This window comes from Theropithecus gelada, chromosome 10, assembly GCF_003255815.1.
Source record: "Theropithecus gelada isolate Dixy chromosome 10, Tgel_1.0, whole genome shotgun sequence".
In the NCBI taxonomy this organism is placed as follows: Eukaryota; Metazoa; Chordata; class Mammalia; order Primates; family Cercopithecidae; genus Theropithecus; species Theropithecus gelada.
Window position 1 is genome coordinate 8,616,961 of NC_037678.1, and position 23,288 is coordinate 8,640,248.

A 23,288-nucleotide genomic window follows, 5' to 3' on the forward strand; every position below is an offset into this window, starting at 1 on the left:
GACATCCCTGGACCCCAGTCCAGCGTTCGAGAGGTTCTGGAACTGGGCTCGCGCCGCGGGGTAAATCCTTGGCCCTCTGAAGCGGCGCTGCCAGGGGAAGTCCTTCCCATTTGACAGGTGGGAAAATAGAGGCGCCGAGAGGGGAAGGGGCTCTTCTTATGTTATGATCAGAACGGACAGAGAGGACGGGAAGGAGGTGAGAGGCTGGTCCTGCTCGTCCCAGGGCAATTCCGGGCTGCTTTGACCTCCGCGCCTGTAAGGTACAGGTTTCCCCACCTGTAAGACAGGAATGCTCTAGTCGCGGGCCCTAGAGCTGATTCCCTTAGAGCGCCCAGTTCCGAGGAATGTTTCGGTGCAGTCTTTGGAGGAGGGCCCTGCTGCCCCCCTCGCCCCTCGCGGCAGCCGCGCTCCTCCCCCGGCTCTGCCTCCCTCCCGCCCTCCCTTCTCTCCCTCCCCCGCCCGCCCGAGCCCGCGCCGAGCCCGAGCGGGAGCCGGAGCCGGAGCCAGAGCGCGGGCTGTACGGAGCAGGCGGCGGGAAGGTAGCGGAGTCGGGCGACCCGCGGCCCCGGCGCGGCCTCCACGAGGGCCAAGACCCGCACACCTGCCGGACTGGGGAGAAGCCGGGGGCCGCGCGCAGGCGAGGACCCGCTGCCCCGCCCGGGGGAGATCCCAGGACGCGGACGGGGCAGCTCGGGTCCGAGGTGAACCTGGGCGGAGGACGCGCCCACCGGAGGTGCAGCCTCGGAGCCCCAGACCCAGCCCACTCGGGGCTGGGGTCCCCAGAGGAGGCGGACAGCCGAGGCGGCGTGAGCCGGGAGCCAGAGCGATCCCTGAGGGAGCGGAGGAGCCGAGTCGGAGGGAGCCGCGGCGCCCGGCCATGCACCGGGCGCAGTAGCGGGAGGCGCGGGCCCGATGGCGCGGGCCGGGGCGCGGGGACTGCTCGGCGGCCGCCGTCCGCCCGGGCTCCGGCTCGCGCTCGCGCTTCGGCTCGCGTTGCTCCTGGCGCGGCCGCCGTCGGGCCGCGCGGGGGCCCCGGAGGCGCAGGGTCCTGCGACGCCGGGCACTACAGCCCCGGCGGGGGGCGACCGCTGCCGCGGCTACTACGACGTGATGGGTCAGTGGGACCCGCCCTTCAACTGCAGCTCCGGCGCCTACAGCTTCTGCTGCGGCACGTGCGGCTACCGCTTCTGCTGCCACGACGGGCCGCGGCGCCTCGACCAGAGCCGCTGCTCCAACTACGACACGCCGGCCTGGGTCCAGACAGGCCGGCCGCCCGCCCGCGCCCGCGACACCGCAGCGCCCCGGGACCCGGGCCGCGAGCGCAGCCACACGGCAGTCTACGCGGTGTGCGGCGTCGCCGCGCTGCTGGTGCTGGCCGGCATCGGGGCGCGCCTGGGCCTGGAGAGGGCGCACAGCCCGCGCGCGCGGCGCACAGTAACCAGGTGAGCGCGCGCCTCCCTGGGACCCCCGCCCGCTCCTCGGACTGCTCTCCCTGCCGGCTGATCCTTCCCGCCTCTCTCGAAGCGCTGGTCCTCCCAGCAGGCCCCTTCTCTGGGTTTTCCTGTTTCCGTCTCCCCGCGCTCCCCCCCTCCCCAGTTCAGGGAGACACCGGACACCGCCCTGACTTCCCTTGACCTTCCGCCCGTGCTGGGCGCCGCACCGCCTTTCCCTGCTCAAGTAGCCTCTGGAGGGCGGGGAGGCTTGAGGGGGGCAGGTAGCCTTGGACAGAGAGCACCGGGTTACTGTCCAGGGTAAGGGGCGCCGCTGGCCAGGAGGGTGACCGGGCGTCTTGGGCACAGGGAAAGGAAGGGGCGCTTGGCTCTCTGGGTGCCCATCTCCTGCTTCTCCCCACTCTTCCCTCCCCTTTTCCACCTCCCACCTCTCCCCTGCCCCCATAGCTGTGACTCAGGGCTGCCCTTCCCTCCTTGGGTTTCAGAGGCCTCCCCCCACTCACCCCATGCCACAGCTCCCAGGTGAAGGTCAGGGCTCCCTCTGCGTAGAAGGGGGACTCTGGAACACAGTCCTGTGTTGCTGAGGCCAGGACAGGTGCTTGCTGCATTCTGAGCTTGGTGTGAAGTGGGCACTACAGGGTCCAGGTCCCCTTCCTGGGTTGGAACGAGGACTCTGGGACTCTATATGTCCTGACCCTGGAACTCCCACCCACATGCCACACGTGGCACTCACATGCCCCCAGCAACCCCCATGCCCTGGGGCCTGTGCCCTCATCCACCAGGTCCCAGCACCCTTTGGGTCTGTGGGCGGCTGACACCGAATGTGACAGGCTGGTATTTAGAAGTGACCATAGAGAAGCCTTCATGCCCTGGTGGGCCAGATGTGGACGCTTCCCCCTCCTGGGCCTCAGAGGCAGGGAGTGAGGGCTTCCTTGGCACTCCAGCACCCCTCGCTCCCCAAACCACAGTGCCCACTTTCTCCCAGAGAGCTATAGGGTGAAGCTCGGGCTGGCACCCTGGACTCTACCCTCAGCTCCTGCACTGCCTTCAGGAGGTGAAGCCTCCTGGCCTGGCTTCTGGATGCTGCAGGGGTAGGGGCTGGGCTGCCCAAATTTGGGGGCCCTTCATTCTGGGTTAGGGTAGCACGGAAGAGGCCTGGGTATCTCTTTGACAGGGGCGGGGAAAAAGGAACTGAGGGCCATGATGGTGAGGGGTGACTGCGGCAGCCCAGCTGACATGTTCATCCTGAACTCCCTGCACCTGCTGGGGATGGGACAGCAGGTTTGGTGATGCCTCAGGAAGGCGGTGCCCACCCATGCTGTGCTTTGTGGTGTAGGCCAGTCCCTTCTCCTTTCTGGGCTTCAGGCTCCCATGGCCCCTGACTCCCTTTTCTCTGCTGGGGAGACCTGGAATGGAGCGTAGGCTCGTGTGTGGGTACGTCCTGAGTCCCTGCCCTCCCCATGATTCTCACCCTTCATTCTGCTGTGTTGGGGCTGCAGGCCAGGGAAGGCTTCTCAGAGGGCTTGGGTGGGGGGCATCTGGAAAGAGTTTGTGCAAAGGCCCAAAAGCGTGGAGGTTACTCAGCTGTCGGGGAGAGAGGAGCTGGCGGTGCTTGCCCAGAGATGAGACCACAGAGGTGAGCCGCTGGGGGTGGGCAGGGCAGGAAGGTCAGCCCAGGCAGGTACTAGGATGATTTCAGACCCTGCCACCAAACCTGAAGCCAAACCTTGGCCATCCCTGGTGTCCTGCCTCCTGAATGCCCTTCGCAAATCAGCCATTTGAGGCTCCAGCCCCAGAAGCAGAGTCAGGCTGAGTAGGAGAAAATCATGGGTTCCGGGTTCTGAAGGCAGCTGGGCTGCACAGACACTGTCACATCACAGCTGGGTGGGGGCTGGGTGATGGGTCCAGGGAGGTGGCTGCCCAAGGTCACACAGCCTGTGGGTCCTGGGCTGCCACCAGGGGGTCTCCCAGCATCCCCTTTCCCTCATCCATCTATCCTTCATGCCTGGGATGGCAGCTTTATCCCAGGTCCCAGCAGAAGCCACAGCTGCAGGGGCAGTTACGCAGGCAGGTAAATAAGGCATCCTGGGCCGGCGCGGTGGCTCACACTTGTAATCCCAGCACTTTGGGATTACAAGTAGACGCTGCAGCCCGACTATGCCAAGGAGGCCGAGACTGGAGGAGTTGGAGACCAGCCTGGCCAACATGGTGAAACCCCATCTCTAATAAAAATACAAAACTTAGCCAGGTGTGGTGGCAGGCACCTTATAATCCCAACTACTCGGGAAGCTGAGACTGGAGAATTGCTGAACTGGGGAGTTGGAGGTTGCAGTGAGCCGAGATTGCACCATTGCACTCCAGTCTGGGCAACAGAGCGAGACTCTGCTTCAAAAATAAATAAATAAATAAATAAATAAATAAATAAATAAATAAAGGATTCCTAGAGGAGGCCGCTAATGGGGTCTGAAGAATGAGTAGCAGTTGTTTTGGGAGGAGAGGCAGGAAAGCAGAGAAAGCTTGCATTGGGAGGGGAGGCTCACCTGGGGAAGGTTCGGAGAGTGGCCTCCAGGGAGGGGAGGGGAGGGGAGCCTCATTAGAGTTTCCTGACCTGCTCTGGGAAGCAGGGGTCTTGGGGCCACAGGTGAGGCTGGCAGATACTGCCTGGGAGGGGAAGCTCGTGTGTGATTTCGAGCACTGGAGAGGAACGCCTGGAGAGGCTGAAAGAACTGCCCAGGGCCACACGGTGAGACGGTGGTGGCGGGGGCTGGCTTTTGATGAGGTAGGAGACTGAGAGGGTCACCTCTGACCGCTGTCCCTGCAGGGCGCTGACGGAGCTTCTGAAGCAGCCGGGCCCCCAGGAGCCATTGCCTCCCAGCCTGGGCCCGCCCCTGGGTGGCTGTGTCCAGGTGCCGATGGGGGACGGCCTCCCCCGGGGCTCCCCCCACAACAGCTCAGGTGAGTCGGTGGCGGGCGGGGCTGAGCACGCGGAGGGGCGTGAGAGGCTGAGAGGGGGTCCCTCGGCTGGGGCGTGGAGGCTTCCCCGGTGGAAATGAGCCGCGGCCTCTGCGGGTGAGGGGCCCGACCGGCCAGCCAGCTCCCAGGGATGGAGAGAGACCCCCCACGGGTCCTGTGGCCTCCAGTCTGGGGTACTGTGATGTGTGAGGAAGGTTCCGGATGCAGGATTTGCTGGCCGGGCCTGTGATCTGAGGCTCCGGCTCCGGAGCCTCCCCCTGGGTCTCTCGAGAGGCAGGCAGGCTTGGCAGCCCCCACGCCCCGTCTGGGTTCTGTTCCTCAGACATCCCCCATCTCGGCGGGAGCAGGTCCCAGGACTCCGCGCCTGGCTCGAGCGTCGCCTCCGGGCGAGCCGTTCATGAGGGTGGCACCCCCCGGGCTGGCTGCCGCCGCCGCTGCGCGTGACTCGGAGCCAGGCCCTGTTCCAGGCGCTGGAGGCTGCCGCGAAGACAGGCTTGGCTCGCAGCCTCGCCGGGAGAACGGTCCCCCAGGTTCTCACCGAACGGCCTCAGGGAGAGGGCTGCGGAGAGGTGACAGCGAGGGCGGAGTAACCCGGGGTATCGGGCCGAGCCGCGTCTCACTCCTCGCTCCAGACAAGAAGCGCCTCAACAAGGCGCCCCTGGGGTCAGCCGCCCTGGGACCCCCGCGCGGCCCGCGGCTGCAGGGTGGCTGCAGCTTGACACTGCAGCCCGACTACGCCAAGTACGCCACGTTCAAGGCAGCCGCGCTGAAGGCCGCAGGTGAGTGGCGGGTGCGGGCGGCGCCAGGGCACCCGGGCGCGCTAGCTCCGGGACTTCGAGGCGCAGGGCCCCAGCTCCCAGCGCCAAATTCCCAGTTTCGCGCGCCCGCCGCTCGGCCAATCGGCTCCCGCGCCCCAGCGGGCCCCGCCCCCGGCCCTGTCTCCAGCCAGGACCCCTTGTCTGGTCCGGAGCTTGGGTGCTCGGCGCGGCATGACTCTTCCCTGCCCTGTCCCCGCAGAGGCCGGCCCGCGGGACTTCTGCCAGCGTTTTCCCGCCCTCGAGCCGTCCCCGCGGCAACCCCAGGCGGGGGCCCCGCGTCCCGCCCCGGACTTGCCTGCGCCCCTGGACGCCTGCCCCTGGGCCCCACCGGGCTACGCGCCCCCTGCTGCGCGGGGCCCCTATGCCGCCTGGACCGCCGGTCGCCCGGCCCGGACCGCCCCGCTCCGCCACCCGACGGCTCAGGCCTTCCAGGTACCTCGGCGGCCCGGTCACGCGGCCCGGCGCCAGTTCAGCGTGGAGAAGATGCCCGAGACCTTCAGCCCGCACCCCCCCGGCCTTTACCGCAGCGCGGGCCGCGGGTCCCGGTACCTAAGGACCAACAGCAAGACGGAGGTCACCGTGTGAAGCAGGACCGCGGTCCCCTCGAGGCATGGGCTGGGGCCCTCGTCTGCCCGTTGGAGCCCCAGGCCACAGGGAGAGGAGCGCCGGCCTTAAGGTCAGCTCTTGTCTGCCTCAACGGCACTGGTGTCTTGGAGCCCGCAGGCAGCGGGTTCGTCTTGTACATATGCCCTTTTTTGTGGTTCCTGCCCCTGAGAATAAAGACGCCTCAGCGTGGCTGCGAGGCAGCATTGGTCATTGACTGGACAGATGGCAGTGCAGGTAGAGGGCACACGAGTGCAAAGGGTGGAGGACTGCTCCAGTGCGCTGGCCGGAGCCAGGGGGAAGTGGCTGGAGAGGGTGGCCAGGGTTGAATGTCAGGGTTAATGCCCACGCTAGTGGGAGCCCTGGGAGAGGGAACAGTTAGACTTCAGCCATGCAAAGGCCCAGGCACAGGAGAGAGGGCTGTTGGGCCAGAGGCCCAGTTGGGGGTCCATACCCTGTACTGAAGGGGAGGCCCCTCCAGCCGCCACTCTGCGGCTTGAGTTAGCTGAACCTGGCTGATGCTCACTGACCATTGGCTGTGGGCCGGCCCCTGGCCTGCAGGTCGCTTGGCCAGATTGGCCCCGGGCAACCCCCCTTAATGGGTGTGGGCTGTGTGGACATCTGGTGCTCCGGTTGGGGGCGCCTCCTCCCAGGAGCTTCTCTGAAGGAAATGGGGGAAAAGCTGGAGCAGGGGGCCCTGGCAGTGCCCCTTCGGGAGGGCTTGCGGCACCTGGCTGTGACCCAGAGCACTGCTAGCAGCCTGCGTGCACCATCCACAGAGCTCCTCTGTGCCAGGTAACGCTGGGGAGGCTAGGGGCCACGGCTGTGGCTGGTTAAGGTGTGTGACCTCAGCAAAGCCACCCAGGCGGGTCTGTTTCCCTCCCGAGTACCTGAAGTGTGGTGTACTGTTTCAAGAACAATGGCCACCATTTGTTGGCCTTTCTCATGAAATTCACAAGAGCCTCAAGGGAGGTGTGTCTTTACAGAGGAGGAAATTCGGGTTTTGAGACCTAAGTAGCTTGCCCAAGGTCACCCAGCAGACTCCCAGGTTAGGACCCTCCTGGATTGCTGTGAATCGGCTGGAATGGCAAGGAACAGGCAGTTTGGCTGGGAGGGAGGGTTCCCTGTTCCCAGGGTATATATAAACAGTCTGGAGCTTTCCTTCTGCTGGCTGGACTGCCCCGAGGCCCCAGAACCCACCAGGCCTGGTCTCTGCTCCTGCCACTTGAAGGGTCCCTCCCTGTCCCTTTAGGCTGTTAAGGAAACCAAGGCCTAGAAGCACCAGGACAGAGCCCTGGGCCCACGGTCCTGCCCCAGTCCCACAGCTGTGCAGAGCTGGAGGAGGAGGGTGGGGGCTGAGTCATGGTGCCTACACAGAATCACAAAGGAATCTGGTTCCTTCTCACCCCACCTCCCATCCCCTGCCCCCCAACACATGACACACCCCGTGGCTGGGCTGGGCTGGGCTGCGTGGGCAATCCCCCTGCCCATTCTCAGTCCCTAGGGCCCCGGATCTCCATCCCAGTGGAGCCAGGCCCAGGCTGTGGGCAGTGGCCATCCCTGAAAATGATGGAGCCATGCACGGGACCAGCAACTGGGCCTCACCGGGCTGTTCTGCTCCTCAGGGCAGTGTAGCCTGCTGTGACTACCCTTCAGAGAAGGACGTGGCTCATAGCTGAAGAGATTCAGCCCCCTGCTCAGTCCCATCCTGACTCCTGTGACGAGGCCCATCCCAGGCTGTGGTCCTCCCCCTGGTGTGGCTTACGCCAAGCCTGGCCTCACCAGCCACACAAGACACTCGCTGTAAACTTGCATCCCATCACTCAGTCCTGGCACACAAGCCTGTGGAGCTGCAGTTCATGGCTGGGCTTAGCTTCCCAATTCTGCACAAGTGGAAGTGGAGACTGAGGCCAGGTCCTGCCCAAGGTGACCCAGCTGGGAAGCACGGGACCTGGACTTGGATCTGACTTGTGGGCCAGTGAGCCTCCTGGCTCAGAGGGTCACTGCCTTTAGGGAGGAACGAAGGAGCAGCTTACCCAGTGGGGGAGATGGTCAGCACCCCAAATCTGTCAGCCAGCCAGCATCACATCCAGGGAACAAGCTGGAACCTGGATACAGTGACCTGTGACCCCTGAAGTGCCACCCACAGCCCTTTTATCCCAGGCTGGAGGGTGTGCCAGGCACTGGACAGAAGGTGGGCAAGGGAGGCCCATTAGACTGAGGCCAGGGGCCCTCTCAGCAGTTGGGGGGCTGCCCTCAGTCCCTGGCCCACTGCCTGCCAAGTCACGCAGCCCCTTGGCTGGACACCACAGCAGTCGCACTACAGACCCTCACACACCTTGTGCTGGGTGGTACCAATCTGTGTTTATTGAATAACCTATGTCTGGGACACGGTGACTGATTGAACATCAAAGAAGCCATAGGTGTATCCCCCTTTTCAGTGAAAAACCACCCTCTCCCACCCCCAAACAACAGTGAGAAAAGGCACAGGACATACACACGACACGCAGGTGGGCAGGGTCCATAAATTACAGTGAGAGTAGGGGAGGGGCAGGAGAAAAAGCAAGCAGGTGGGGTCCAAGCACACCCCAGGGACAACATTCCAGCCTGCATCGAGGTGGCCCTGTTGTGAGCACCCGCCAGTCTGTGCTGGGGCACCTGCCCATCCTCTGCTACAACCAGCCTGAGGACGAGGCACAGGGAGGCAGGACCCCTGTCACTCAGGAGGCCCTGGGAGAAACAGTCTCTGGGAGGTGCTGCACCAGGGGGTCCAGAAAAGTAGGACTTTTTCTCCTAGGACACACATCAAGGCAGGGGACCTCATTCCTAGTGCCCACCATAGGCAACCCTCTGCCCACTCTGAAAAGAAGGGCTTGCCGCTGGGGAGGGATTAGGGGTTGGTCCTTGCCGCCCTGGTTTATTTTTGGGTCAAGAATTAGGGATAAAAATATACAGATATGCAACTTACCATGGGGTTACTTCCTGATAAACCCATCATAAACGAAAATATCGTAAGTAAAAAATTCATTTAATACCCCAACAGACCAACTGTAAAGTTGAAACATGGTTGAAGTTGAACCATTGTTAAGTTGGGGACAGTCTGTACTGTGGAGGTGGGAGCTGGGGTAGGGGAGGAGGGAACCTAGAAGCCATGCTGAAGGCACCTGGTCCCCAGTCCCAATGGGTGGCTTCATTTCTCCCAGCTCCCTGGGCCCAACCTAAGCTTGGGCTGACATCCTAGGAGGCGGGGAGTGGGAAGGAACAGGACAATTAAATAAGATACCATTTATTTTTTTTAAAAAATTAAAAAATAATGCTGACATTATTTCATCCATCTGCAGGCCTACCCCCTGCCTCCCACCAGCCTCCCAGGGCTGGGCCCCCTCCTCCCCTGGCTGTCCTGTGTAATAAAGGGAAAAACAATGAGCAGGCTCAGCCAGCCACAGGGGAGGGAACGCAGACCCAGGGAGAGAATCAAGACGCTACAGCAACTCAGCCTCGCATCATGGCAAACCCAAGCACACTGGTAGAAAACATTTGTATAAAAAGGGGGGAGGGCATGCCGGGCACGGGCCTGAGGGCAACTGCTCCCTGGTGCTCAGAGACTGCTGTCCCCCAGAGGAAGCCTGATAAAAACTGAGGAAGCAAAAAGGAGAGAGCAGGGTTCAGGAGAGAGAAACTCAGGAAGGCTGGAGGCAGGGGCTTGGCAGCTTGGGAGCTCCCCCTGCTGCTATCAAGTCAGAGCTGCCCAGTTTCTGCCCTGCTACCTTTCCTCTTATGCCCACCAGGCCCTGGACCATGGGCATCTAGTGACAGCAGCTTTAAGGGGCTCTGCCCAGGGGCCTGCTGGCCTGAGGTGGCCCAGAAGCCTCGGCAGGTGACAGCTAAGATGACAAGGCTCCTCCCCACCTCTCTCAGCGGGAGGATGCTGGGGGAGAGAGGAACCGAGAGAGAAGTGGAGGGGTGGGCTGAGCCTGGTGGTCAGGAGGCGGCAATAGCAGTGCCACCACCCAGCTTGACAATCATCTGCTGGCAGTCGTTGCAGGAGCGCCGGTCACCCACCTTCTCCAGGGTGCGGGCAGCCTCGGCCAGTAGCACTGCCCGCTGGCCCGGGGAGGAGAGGAAGGAGAGGGGCAGGTGGCGGCAGGCCAGCAGGATGGCGGTGGCCCGCTCTCGCTGGCCAGGCCAGGCATCCACCTCTCCTGTGGGAAGGAGATGTGTGTCAGAACCGAGAGTCTGCCATGAAGCCGGTGCTGTTCCTTGGCGTTACCTGGACTCATTCACTGAACACTGACACCCATCCTGGGAGGTGGGGTCTGCTGCCCCACCCAATCCATGGAAAAGAAGTGGATTTGTCCAGCCTCTCACAGCCAGCCCATGGTGGGACTGAGATGGACCCACATGACCTGGCTCGATGCGTGCGCCTGTGTGGGGACGCCACCCCAACCCTCCTTCCCTGAGCAGAGCATGACCCATGACCACCGCAACCCCTGCAGCCCACCAAGGGCGGCCCCAGGCTTCTTTCATTCTCAGGCGAGAGGTGTGCTGGGCACCGCTGCCAGGTGTGGGAGTTGGGCTGGCCCCTTCCCTCCTCTCTTCCCAGGGGTCAGGGCCCAGCCCAGCCTGTGAGCTGGGGAGTGGTGGACTCACCGTGCTTGGCGCTCTGTGTGGTGCGCCGCCGCAGGCTGTGTTCCAGCAGCTGGTGGGTGCGGGTGGGGCTGGCTCCTGCCATCAGGCGCACGGTCGCTTCGTGCAGGAACACCTGGGGAGGCGCCAGGGTGACATCCCTCATACCCCTGGTCCCCACCTGTCTATGCCCAGGGTAGTTCTCCCTGAGCCATCTCGCCTGCCACCTGATAACATCCCTTCCCACACCAACTTGCCTTGCTCACCCCTGAAAAGCGCTTTGTTGTCCCCTATTCTGACCGTGAGCCAGGCTGGAAACCTGGCTGAACGGCAGGAGCGGGACGAGAGGTGAGAGGCAAGAGAGGCAAAAGGCCTGCTTTTCCCAACTGGTGACAAGAAAGCCCTGGATGTACCTTGTGGGGCTGGCAGACAAGTGTCCTGGGTGAAGCCCCAAGGCCCTGGAGGCTGCTTCAAGTTTGACAAAAGGACAGGTGTGGCAGGGACAGAGGGGTGAGGAGGGACAGTTGGGCTGGTACCAGAGAGGTTTGGTATCCTCTTTCTGTATCTTTAGAAAGGAACAGAGTCTAGAGGTGTGCAGGTAAAGTCTGCAGTGCTTAGGTATGAGCCACTGGTGGGTGAAGGGCAAGGCCGAGGTCTGCCATTTCTTAAAATCTCAAGCTCTTTTTGATGCCTTTATATCTCAGTCTTCAGGGAGGGTCTTCAGTGCTGCCAAGTGGATTCTGGTCCTGGTAGGCAATGGGGAGCCACTGATGGGCTCTCAGCAGGGAGAAGCAGAATGGAAATGGTATTTAAGAGGAGGCCTTTGGACCAGGCGAGGTGGCTCACACCTGTAATCCCAGCACTTTGGGAGGTGGAGGCAGGAGGATAGCTTGAGGCTAGGGGTTTGAGACCAGACTGGGGCACACAACAAGACCCCATCTATTTAAAAAAAAAAAAAAAAAAAAAAAAGGCCATTGTTGCCAGCCATGCTGTAAGCAGACCGGAGGGCTGATCAGAGGGGGCTCCAGGAGGCAGGGGTACCGCCCCAGGCCTTGGGGTACATGCCTTCTTTTCCATAGTAAGGAATGGCTCTCTGATGATACTGTCTGCTGTGTCTGTCTTGGCTCGCTGCACACAGTGGCCCAGTGCAACCGTGTGGGTCCCACAGCACCTCAGGGTGATGGGTGTAGGGGCTGAATATCAGGCTCCACGGCAGCAGCCTCGCTCTGAGGCCGTCTCCTTCCAGCCCAGCCTGTGCCCCCTCAATGACACTTCTGAGTCATCTCACACAAATTTTTAGAAAAAAATACAGGTACAAATATGTTGAATAAATTATGTAGCAATAAAAATAAACAAAAGTGGAAATGGCTGGAGCCTGGCAAGCCCAGTCATAGACCTTTCCTCTGACTTAGTTCAGATCATGTGGCCACTGCCAAGAGGATGTTACCCAGCAGCAGAACCGAAGCCTCTACTTACTATGAAAAAGAGAGTGAATTTCCCTTTAAGTGCGGTTCTAGAGAAATTGTCACTTTGCCAACAGTTATGAAAGTCAAAGCGGAGCTTGGGACCCGGCCAGGAGCCCTGACTTGCCGCCATTGCTCTCAGAGCCCTCCCACTCAGCATGTGCCTGGGGAGGCACAGCTCCCTGCTGGCCCCTGTCTGTGGCGGCAAAGTGTGGCCTGCTCCCTGCTGAGCTCCGGGGCCAGGCACACAGCAGGCACTCAACCAACGTGTGCTGAACACAGGGACACATGGCGCCCAGCCCAGTGTTGGGCATGAGCCAAGCAGGTGCTCGACAGGTCACCAGGCTGACCTCAGAGGGCCAACTCCACCACCATGCGCTGGTGCCCATGCTGGGTTCTGGGCTCAGGCCCCACAGGCTCCAATCTGCCCTGCCCCACCAGCCAGCTGGGCCTCACCTTGCGGTACGCTGGGCGGAAGCTGTGTGCCAGCCTGCGCAGGCTGCCCAGGTCCCGCTGGAAGCCCGCCAGTTCAGCGCCTGATGCGTGGTAGGTCTCTCCCACAGCCTGGCTGGCACTGGCCTGCTTTTGCCAGAGCGTTGTCCGTAGCGACAGTAGCAGGTCACAGGTGAGCAGCTGGACCACCTGTAGGGTCAGCCACAAGAGAGGGGGAACAGGTGACTGGCCCATCCCTGAGGCAAGGATCCCAGCACCTACCAGGCTTCCCCCAAGACCAACACTCAGCAGCTCTGGGAGGAAGTGGAGAGCCCCAGAGCCTGGCGAACTCCGCAGGATGTGAGGGAACAGCTCAGGGGAGAACCAGTCCCTTCCATGGCCCCAGGAGGTGGGAGACAAGCCCTCTCCATTCTGCAGGTGAGAAAGCAAGGCTCTGACAGGGACAGCAGCTTGTATAAGGGACACAGCACAGGCAGGTGGCAGGGGCAAAAATCAAACCCAGGTTCTCCCACCCCATGGGAGCTCCACCATGGCTGGCTAGGAGGCTGAGATACCCACTAGGTGCCAAGGAAAAGCCTGAAGTGGCAGCAGAGCTTGGAGATGGGGCTGGGGGAAGGAGGAGGAGGAGGGGGAGAGGAAGACAGGTGTCTCAGAAGACAACCACAGAATGGTTTAGTGCTTGGGGACTAGGCTGACTGACCTGGCTCTGCCACTTACTAGCTACATGACCCTGGCATAGGACTTAGTCTCTCTGAGTCTGTTTCTTCATCCAAAAAAATGGAAATGGCACCACCACAGGGCTGCTGTGTCATATGAGAAGGTACTGCATGTGGGCCATGCATACTCTCCGCCCACTACCTACGGGGCTAGGCTGCCCACCTGGCTTGCAATGGCACACCGGCACGACACCAAGCAGTGAGGAGCAGCGAGTCCTTGTTGAGATGGGCCGCAAGTAGCCCGCTGGTCCAGATGAACTCCCTCAGGCCAAGCCTCATCTCACCTAGCCCTGGCTTTCCTCCTTCCCAAGACACTGGGCCTGGGGAAGACCCTGCCCTGTCCCGGCACGAGACCTTGATCCTTGCCTACACTGTTTTCTGGCTGTTGTGTGCTTCAAGGGGACGTGGGTAAGGATCCCTCTCCTCAAACAAAACCTGGCGCTTCTAAGCTGTGCATGCTGCAGGAGTGCCTGTGGACACGGAGGCAGCAAGCCTATGGCTGGATTCTGCCCTCTGAGGGCCATCAGGCTGCATGGGCTCGTCTTCTAAGCTCACTCTCCTACCACAGAGCTGCTATCAAGGAACCCCGGTCCAAAGGGTGGCTGCAAGCCTCTCATTCCCCAAACTGAGTCTGTACTGTTTGGTTCTCTCATGAAGATAAATATGGAAGAGACTAATGGAAAGCCCAAAAGAGAAGCTGAGATGTGGCTCGCCATCTGCCTTTGGTCTTGGCAGCCCAGGGCATTTGCCCCCCACCCCGTATTTTTTAAAAGATGGAGTCTCGCTCTGTTACCCAGGCTGGAGTGCAGTGGCACGATCTTGGCTCACTGCAACCTCTACCTCCCGGGTTCAAGCAATTCTTCTGCCTCAGCCTCCTGAGTAGCTGGGATTACAGATATATGCCACCACACCTGGTTAATTTTTATATTTTTAGTACAAAAGGGGTTTCACCATGTTGGCCAGGCTGGTCTCGAACTCCTGACCTCAGGTATCTGCCCACCTCAGCTTCCCAAAGTGCTGGGATTACATGTGTGAGCCACCGCGCCCAGCCAGCTGGGGCCTTTTCTGCACACTGCCTATCCCTATAGGGGCTGGCACGCTGTCCTGGGTTCTTCCCAGTGCCCAGGTCCACTGACAATATCTAGCTTGAAGTACTAGCCTAGCCAGCTGAGACCAAACCCCAGGGAGTGGCTGAGAATCTGAATCTCTAGGACTCTCCCTGTCCCTCCTACTGTGGAGTTAAGGACATGTTCCTCAGGAGACCAGGTGATGCTCCACTTCCAGCTGGGTGCCCTCCTCTGTTTCCTGGGATGGCTGTGACTTAGGTCCCAACAGTGGCAGCAGTGCCCTCTATCAGGATCCCCTCCCCCAAGTGATTGGGCCTTCGGTCAGGGCACGATGGGCAGGCTCTCGAGGGCCAGGCAGGCCTCTGTGATGCACTGTGGAAACATTGCATGGGTACCACCAGAACATGCAATGCAACTACAATGCACCGCAGCTGCCCGCCAGGAGGTGTACAGCCAGCCAGGGAGGTGCCCAGGGTGGTCTTCGGCTCTGTTTGTGTGCCCAAGGGGGCAGGGGTCCACTCCAAGGCTGCCTGTAGAGGCCTGGGAAGTCATGCAAACTGCTGGAGCAAATTCAGGGTGAACCCCTGGACAGCTGGGGTGTACCTGGATTTACAGAGGCTATGGGCCAGCAGGACCTGGGACTCTGGGAGCCTAAGAAAGGTGCAGGTAGAAACACGCTTGCCTCAGAGGCTGAAAAGGCAGTCCACCTAGGCCAATAGGCTGTAACTTTTTTTGAAAGGGGGCTGCTGTCCTGGTTTCTCTGTCTCTTGGATGGCCCCACTTTCGGGGTCAGCATGAGGTGAGTGGGAGTGTTCTCATAAACCAGTGCAGAGCACCTCCCCCAGGGCCAGCTCAGGCCCCACTCACGTGGTTGAGGGCAGGGTCAGAGGTGGTCCCGCTGACGTTGAGGCTGCTCCATAGGTGGCCACTGGCCCTTTCGCAATGGCAGAAGGAACTCTGCTGCCCATCTGCTTTCCCAGGGAGTGAAGCATGCATGGCTCTGCAGGCATGGAAGACGGCCTTCACCAGGGGGCTCCTGCAGTGGTGACAGGGAGTCAAGAGGCAGGTCGCTATGTGTTACCCGCGTGACAGGCAGAGAGGCCCAAGCCAGTGACCGCCACGCCCCACACTGATATGACATGTGCATCTACTGAATGCAGTGCTGCCACTATGGCTCCAGACCTGAAATGCCAGCCCTGAGCTAGGGTGAGCGCCACACCCTGTAGCACCTTCATTCAATGCTGGAAGTCAGAGACACAGGATTCACCACCACGTCTGCTGCTAAGAAGCCACCCAAGATAAGTCATTCCAACATGTGTGCCTCAGTTTCCTTACCTATAAACTGGCCACAATAAGATGTTGTACCCATTCTTTAAGGGACCACCCTCCCATATATGTGGTGTTAAACTCTCTGGAGAAACTTAGCTTCTTTCTGTAGAGCAGACTGGGAGTGGAAGGGGAGGCTAGGGATGGAGGAGGGTCTCATAGCATCCTAGTCCCTGAAGAGCAGAGGGACCCAGGCGTAAGTGAATCCAGGAGGCACCAGTGCCTGCAGGGGTGTCTTGGCTGTCCATGGCAGCTCTGCTGCTCAGGAGTGAGATGACTTTGGACAACTTACCTGCTGAGCCTCAGTGTCCTCAGGCAGATTGACTGGGGGAGACACACATACAGGTGGAATGCTACACAGGGCTGGGTGCTTACCTAGTTAAGAGTGCTTAAAAATGGGGCTACTTCAATGCAATTAGGATGTCACATCTACTTCAGGGAACACAGGACTTTAAGTCTGTGTATACTCGCTCTTCTAAGCAACTTCCTGTGCGCTGGTTAAGAGTCTGCTTGATAGGAAATGCTACAGCCTTGGCTCTAAGGCAAGGACCTCGTGGGGCCTTTCTGTCCTGGAGCATTTTACAGTTTCTCTTAGAACACTCAGATCCAATTAGAAACAGCTGGGGAGTCAGCAGGCAGGGCTGCCCATCACTAAGTGCTGAATGCCCCCAAGATGCAGACATGAATCTCCAAAGAGGAATGTCAAAAGCTCTCTGGTTATGCCATGTGCTAAAGGTTATTTTAGTTACAGGACAAGGTTGCCAGGGTTGATGGTGGGGCTGGAGGTGGCTGGAAGGAAAGTGGGTAAAATGCTGGCACACAGGGGCAGGATGCTTCAGTGCACATGAGTTTTGGGGGCAACGGTGGCCTCTCTGCACTGATTGTGAACCACCAATGCCTGCCTCCACCACGAAGCTTCTGAAGATGCTGGGAGCCACAGTGCTCGTCTCTTCTTTTCAGCCTGTGGCGTCATGAAGGCTGCAGGGAGGAGGACCTGGAGGCAGTGCTGACAGCTGCTGGGACAACTGTCGTGTTGTGCAGAGCAGGACACTTGCACAGAGGACCTGCTGGCCCAAACTGAGTTCTCCATGGTGCCCTCACCCTCGACTTTTCTAGCCACCCACCTGTCATGCAGTCCTGACCCTTCACCCCAACGTGCCCACCCAGTCCAGCTTGCTCCCGCTAACTCAAATAAGATTCCCCTGGAGAGAAGCAAGTGAGTGGCCAAGGAGGGTTACGCACTCTGTCACTTCCAGGGCCTTGGGGATGCGTTCTACTTTGGTAAAATGAGAGCGTACAGCTGCATCGTCTCCCTGGAGCCAGCTGATGGCCACAGTGATTGCAGACGTCCACCACCGACAGATGATGTCTGGACCTAGAGGGGAACAGCACCAAACGTACTCCAACACCCACAGAAATGAGACCTGTGGCGCTCAGAGGCTGCTACACTTCCTTCCTAGGAGGTGGGTAACGTCTTTGCCTGCTGGGAATGGGCCAATAGCCTCTGGGCTCCCACACCCAGGACTCGGGGGGAGGGGAATAAATCAGCGCAATCATGCAAAGTGTTTGGCAATATGTGTCAAGAGCCTTAAAAATGTTCACTCCTGGCTGGGCGCGGTGGTTCATGTCTGTAATCCCAGCATTTTGCGAGGCTGAGGCAGGTGGATCAACTGAGGTCAGGAATTTGAGACCAGCCTGGCCAACATGGTGAAACCCCCTCTCTACTAAAAATACACAAAAAAATTAGCCAGGCACGGTGGTGGGCGCCTGTAATCCCAGCTACTAGGGAGGCTGAGGCAAGAGAATCGCTTGAACCCCAGCGGGGTGGAGGTTGCAGTGGGCGAGATCGCGCCATTGCCCTCTAGCCTGGGCAACAAGAACAAGAGCAAGACTCCATCTCAAAAAAAAAAAAAGTTCACTCCCGTTAAGCTAGTAATCCCATTTTTGGCAGTCTGTCATAATGAAATTGGCTTAAAGAGAGAAAAAAGTTTAACACAGATGTTCACTGCAGTGTTGTTTTTAAGTAAAAAGATGGATACAACCTAAGCTTTCAATAGCCATAAAGAATGGTATCTTCAAGGCCGGGCGCGGTGGCTCAAGCCTGTAATCCCAGCACTTTGGGAGGCCGAGACGGGCGGATCACGAGGTCAGGAGATCGAGACCATCCTGGCTAACATGGTGAAACCCCGTCTCTACTAAAAAATACAAAAAACTAGCCGGGCGCGGTGGCGGGCGCCTGTAGTCCCAGCTACTCGGAAGGCTGAGGCAGGAGAATGGCGTGAACCCGGGAGGCGGAGCTTGCAGTGAGCAGAGATCCGGCCACTGCACTCCAGCCTGGGCGGCAGAGCGAGACTCCATCTCAAAAAAAAAAAAAAAGAATGGTATCTTCAAAATGGTATCTGGAACAGGCTCCTGTTAAGAGTATTTTAAGTCTTCTCTCAGCCTTAGTTTTCTCAACTGCAAAATGATGACAGTAGTGATCCCACAAAACCAGCAGGGATGGTCATGCTTCCCTAAACTTGAAAACAGAGGCCACAGGTCAGGGATCATGATGGGGTGGCTGATTTTCTGGGATCCCTCCCTTCCCAGGGAGAGTGACCAGAGGTAGCTTGATACCCCCATCTTCCCAGGTGGCCACAGAAGCCCAAGAGTTGGCAGCTGATGTGCTATCGTCCTGAAGGCAGTTTAGGGACAGAAGCAAAGAAATGTCCTGGTGTCAATCCAGTCAGCAGGCTGCGCTGTGACACTGAGGTGATGAGGGGCTGGGGAGTGGTAGAGAGGCCCAGATGAAAAGTCTCTTCAGAACAAAGAGTGTAAGGCCCAAGAGCTGCCTCAGGGGCCACTGTGCATCTGAAAGGTGACTCCCCGCCATCCCTGGTGCCTGGGCCACTCGTTGCTTGTTCTTCTGGGAATTAAGAAGGGTCCTCACCTGGGCCACACAGCCAGGGCTTGAGGAAGACATTCAATCACTCATTGCCCTACTTCTCTGAAACCATAGTTTCCTGCCTCTGAGTGTGTTTGGGAGGGGGTGACTGTGAGTTGGGGTCACATGAGGGCCATAGGTATGAACCTGGGATCCAGAGAAGACGCTGGCATCTACACTCCTAACACCCTGGACCCCTGGGGCAAAAGCACTGTGAAGACCTGGGTACCCTGAGACTGTGGGCCACCCGCAGGTGCTTACCCAGGGCAGATTTGAGCACGGAGCTGCTGGAGAGTGGGGGGCTCACAATCCCCACAGAGTCCACAAAAGAATGAAGTAATTTCAGGTACTCCAGAGCACTGGAGAATTCACTAAGAAGAAAAGAGAGGGTCCCATGTACATCAAAACATATACACAAGGCCCACCTCATGATCTGGCTGTTCAGCTCTCCAGCTCTAAGACCCAATGGCCATTTCCATCCCTTTCCTGTCATCCCAGGCACACGCAAGCGCTGTCTATGTGCACCCTTTGTATTCCACAGGCATTCTTCCTCCGTGTCTCTGGGCTGTCACTGACACTGACACTCTTCCCTCTACTGGAGGCCTTTCCCTAGCATCCCCCACAGCCTACCCTCACTCCTCCCCTTAAGCCCCAAGTCCAGTGTCATCTCCTCCCAAAAGTTTTGTTATCTCCCAGGCAGAACTGCCCCCTCCCCCTTTCCTCAGGTGCACCCCAATCAGGATCTGGGCCTTGTAGGAAAGTGACTTTGGGGCCGGGTATGGTGGCTCACGCCTGTAATCCCAGCACTTTGGGAGGCCAAGGCAGGCAGATCATTTGAGGTCAGGAGTTCCAGACCAGCCTGATGAATGGTGAAACTCTGACTCTACCAAGAAATACAAAAATTAGCCAGGCGTGGTGGCAGGCGCCTGAAATCCTAGCTACTTGGGAGGCTGAGGCAGGAGAACCCTTGAACCCAGGAGGCAGAGGTTGCAGTGAGCCAAGATTGTGCCACTACACTCCAGCCTGGGTGACAGAGTGAGACACTGTCTCAAATACCTCCCCCAAATACAAACAAAAATAACAAAAAACGAAAGTGACTTTGGCACCTATCTGCCTCTCAGGTCTTACTCTGTGAAAGAAGGACTGTGCTCGGTAAGTGTGTCAGAGACAAAAATTGCCCAGAACATTCCATGAGGGGCTGGGTCCCCAAGATGTCCAGGCCAGATGTGTCTGCCTTCTGCTGAGTTTGTCACATTTCATTTCTATTCCCTTTCAATAGGCCGCTGCTCCCTACCCCAGAAAGCAAAGCAAGCTAATGAAATTCCTGACTTGATCCAAGTACTGACTCCGCTTGGTAAAGGGATACATAAAAATGGGCGCACCTGCCAGGCGCGGTGGCTCATGCCTGTAATCTCAGCACTTTGGGAGGCTGAGGCAGGCAGACTGCCTGAGGTCAGGAGTTTGAGACCAGCCTGATTGACATGGTGAAACCTCATCTCTACTAAAAATACAAAAGTTAGCTGGGCATGGTGGCAGGCACCTGTAATCCCAGCTACTTGGGAGGCTGAGGTGGAAGAATCGCTTGAACCGGGAAGGCGGAGGTTGCAGTGAGCTGAGACTGGTCCATTGCACTCTAGCCTGGACAACAAGAGTGAAATTCCATCTCAAAAAAAAAAAAAAAAAAAGGCAGGGCGTGGTGGCTCAGGCCTGTAATCCCAGCACTTTGGGAGGCCGAGGCAGGCAGATCACGAGGTCAGGAGATCGAGACCGTCCTGGCTAACATGGTGAAAGCCTGTCTCTACTAAAAATACAAAAAAAATTTAGGCCGGGCGCGGTGGCTCAAGCCTGTAATCCCAGCACTTTGGGAGGCCGAGAAGGGCGGATCACGAGGTCAGGAGATCGAGGCCATTCTGGCTAACACGGTGAAATCCCATCTCTACTAAAAAAAAAAAAATACAAGAAACTAGCCGGGCGAGGTGGCGGGCGCCACCTCGGGGCTTTCTGGGGTAGGGAGCAGCGGCCTATTGAAAGGGAATAGAAATGAAATGTGACAAACTCAGCAGAAGGCAGACACATCTGGCCTGGACATCTTGGGGACCCAGCCCCTCATGGAATGTTCTGGGCAATTTTTGTCTCCGACACACTTACCGAGCACAGTCCTTCTTTCACAGAGTAAGTAAGTAGTCCCAGCTACTCGGGAGGCCGAGGCAGGAGAATGGCGTAAACCCGGGAGGCGGAGCTTGCAGTGAGCTGAGATCCGGCCACTGCACTCCAGCCTGGGCAACAGAGTGAGACTCTGTCTCAAAAAAATAAAAAAAATTAGCTAGGTGTGGCAGCAGGCGCCTGTAGTCCCAGCTACTCAGCAGACTGAGGCAGGAGAATGGCATGAACCCAGGAGGCAGAGCTTGCAGTGAGCTGAGATCATGCCACCGCACTCCAGCCTGGGTGACAGAGCGAGACTCCATCTCAAAAAAAAAAAAAAAGGCGTACTTGGTCTAGGAGGAAAGGCCAGGTCAGGGTTAACACAGGGCTCTCATTTTTGAGAAATTAAATACAAAGGAGTCATTTGATTGCTTTGCCAACCCGATGCCAGGGCTTGCTTCCCTCTATGAGTGCAGGCCTTCAGGCTGTCCTGGAGTTGCCTGTGTGGACAGGCCCTAAGGCAGGGGGACTTGTCTGGGGACTTTACCAGCTCTCTTCTTCCTGGTCTCCAGCCTTCTTTTTGGCCTGAGGTTTCACCAAGGACTCTATAGCTCGCTCCAGCAGGTTCTTGCAGAAGGCCTGGTGCACCTGCGCAATGGGGTCGGCTGGAAAAGAGATGGGCAAGGAGGGTTAAATGGGGCTCATTTATGAGCCCATTTTGTCTATGGAGAGAAACTCAAAACACAGCCATGCCCTGTGAATGGGGATCAGATCCCCCTTCTCCACCAAAGCCCAGCACTACTGTGCTGAACAGCTGGAGGCTGGGGGAGAGTGTTCACTCCCAGGCTGAAGTGCCCAAGACTGAAGTTCTGGATAAGCTCCGGTGGGGAGGGCATGTGGGGGAGGGTGCTGTGTCTCCTGATACAGTGCTCACTACTCTATGATTGGGAGCTGTCAGGTGGAGTTGGATCAGAAAACAGAAAATGGAATGTCTCAGAGGATGTCTCTTCTCCATGTGGCTCAGGAGAACCACCAGGCAAGGAGGAAAAGGTGGTAGCTACTGCCTCACTCATGACAACGAAGAAAATGCTCCTGTTCTTTCAGAGCTTTGTTGTGGAACCTGCCATCAGCAGTGACCTGTCTGAACTGGCTAGACATGGGGCCTTGCAATGCTTGGATAGCTGACTGTCACCAGCAAGTTTCTTTACTGGTAGGCCTCAATCACCAGCCCCTTCTCTCTCCTCACATGTGGAAGATATGTGGGCCTTGATCTAATGACCAGGAGAAGGAGGGACACTTATGAACATATTTCAGGTAACAAGGCCTGCAGCCAGAGACTACAAAGCCACTGAGAAGTCCATGTCTAGCCAGCAGGGGTGGGGTAGAAAGATTTAGGATTGCTTTTGCTTTCATCCTTTATATTTTGGTGTTACATACAATTCTCACATTGAGCAATAAAGTTATTATTTAAAAAAGAAAAGGATAGCGAACTCCCCCAATGCGTGACACACACACCCTGTAACTGCAGTCCCCGCAGACTCCAATTCTGAGAGGGGAGGAAAAGTACAGCAGAAAGCAGACAGCCACTGAGCACTCAAGGTCTAAGTCAATCCCGACCAGCCTCTACTGCTCCAAGGCCGGGTGAGTCGACTCCAATCACTATCAAATGCCAGGGACAGAAAGCCAGCATCTCCTTCCAATGCCTGAAGCTTCGTCCCTGTCACCACTCTGAGCAATTGATGACCGCCTGCCACCTATTGTTCCCGAACTCTCCATATATGTCTGCCTGCTCTCCCAATAGGAGAGACCTGGAGGCCAGGGAAAGCAAGCCTCACACATCCTTTGTGTCTCCAAAGTGCCCAAAACAAGGGCTAAGAGTACACTTGGAGCTTAATCACAATTTATTACTGTGTGATGTAAGGACCATAGGCTCTGAATGTCAGAGAGAGCAGAGCTGCACATCTAGCTTAGCCCCTGACAATTTCTGATCAGGCTTGTGACCTTAGGCAAGTTACTCAACCTCCCTGAGCTTCAGTTCAAACAAACAAACAAACAAACAAACAAACAAAGACTCAACAAGACTGAGACAACCCGTGTCCCCGTGTGTCTGCTGCACAGTAACTCTGTAGTACCAGCGGTTCGCATGGCTTTCTCCAATTCTGAACGGTATTCTCACCTGGGTTCCTCTGGGCACAGTATAGACTCTCCTTGGCAGTTGACTTCACAGACCAGCTCCGCTCCATGAAAAACTTCTGACCCAGGGGGTGGCAGAGCCAGCGCAGGGAGTCAGGAACAGCGCTGTGCTCAGGGCCACACAGGCTCTGGGCTCGGCTGAGGAAGTAGCTCTGTGGAAGGACAAGGACCAGGGGTAACACCAAGGTGGCAGAAAGCACCATGGTGGAGGTGAGCTTGGGGGGAGACTGGGAAAGCTCAGCACAGGGCGGGGACTCCCACAGGTACCTGGAAGTAAAGCCCACCACGGAAACTAGGGCAAGCCCACCAGTGGAGTGTGCTGGACTTGCTGACTAGGTCCAAATCCCAGCAGGAGGGCGGGGAGCAGCCACAAGGCACAGGATGCTGCATCCTGTCCTGCTGGGGCTGCCTAATCCTACTGGCATTCAACCTGCAGGGTCAACTAGGAAGATGGTTTCCCAAGGAGGGGTCTCAGGGGCCCCTTGGCTGCTGTACTTCCCCCTCAGCCCCATGAGTGCCAAGCCAGGCTGTCCC

The 23,288-nt window shown here is 58.3% G+C and overlaps 2 protein-coding genes across 5 annotated transcripts in view; one reads left to right on the top strand and one right to left on the bottom strand.

The window, feature by feature from the left end:
• The first annotated feature begins 484 nt into the window (after positions 1-484).
• On the top strand, positions 485-6,044 carry SHISA8 (shisa family member 8). 3 transcript variants are annotated; one of them, XM_025398527.1, is made up of 4 exons: positions 485-1,442; positions 4,273-4,406; positions 4,772-5,203; positions 5,442-6,044. In XM_025398527.1, exons 1-4 carry the CDS (start codon positions 913-915, stop codon positions 5,825-5,827), a joined length of 1,482 nt encoding a protein of 493 aa, XP_025254312.1. In that variant the 5' UTR covers positions 485-912; the 3' UTR covers positions 5,828-6,044. The 3 variants fall into 3 exon arrangements, with proteins under 3 accessions (XP_025254312.1, XP_025254313.1, XP_025254314.1); XM_025398528.1 differs by having other exon boundaries at positions 4,880-5,203; XM_025398529.1 differs by having other exon boundaries at positions 5,057-5,203.
• Positions 6,045-8,187: 2,143 nt separating this feature from the next.
• SREBF2 (sterol regulatory element binding transcription factor 2) overlaps positions 8,188-23,288 on the bottom strand; it is a 78,928-nt gene continuing 63,827 nt past the window's right edge. For both annotated transcript variants that reach the window (XM_025398526.1, XM_025398525.1), the window contains 8 exons: positions 22,738-22,906; positions 21,109-21,226; positions 18,681-18,790; positions 16,739-16,871; positions 15,038-15,206; positions 12,391-12,576; positions 10,496-10,607; positions 8,188-10,047 (listed from right to left, as the gene is read on the bottom strand). In XM_025398526.1, the coding sequence (XP_025254311.1) occupies positions 9,827-10,047; positions 10,496-10,607; positions 12,391-12,576; positions 15,038-15,206; positions 16,739-16,871; positions 18,681-18,790; positions 21,109-21,226; positions 22,738-22,906 (1,218 nt within the window). In that variant the 3' untranslated portion in view covers positions 8,188-9,826. The remainder of the gene's footprint in view (positions 10,048-10,495; positions 10,608-12,390; positions 12,577-15,037; positions 15,207-16,738; positions 16,872-18,680; positions 18,791-21,108; positions 21,227-22,737; positions 22,907-23,288) is intronic.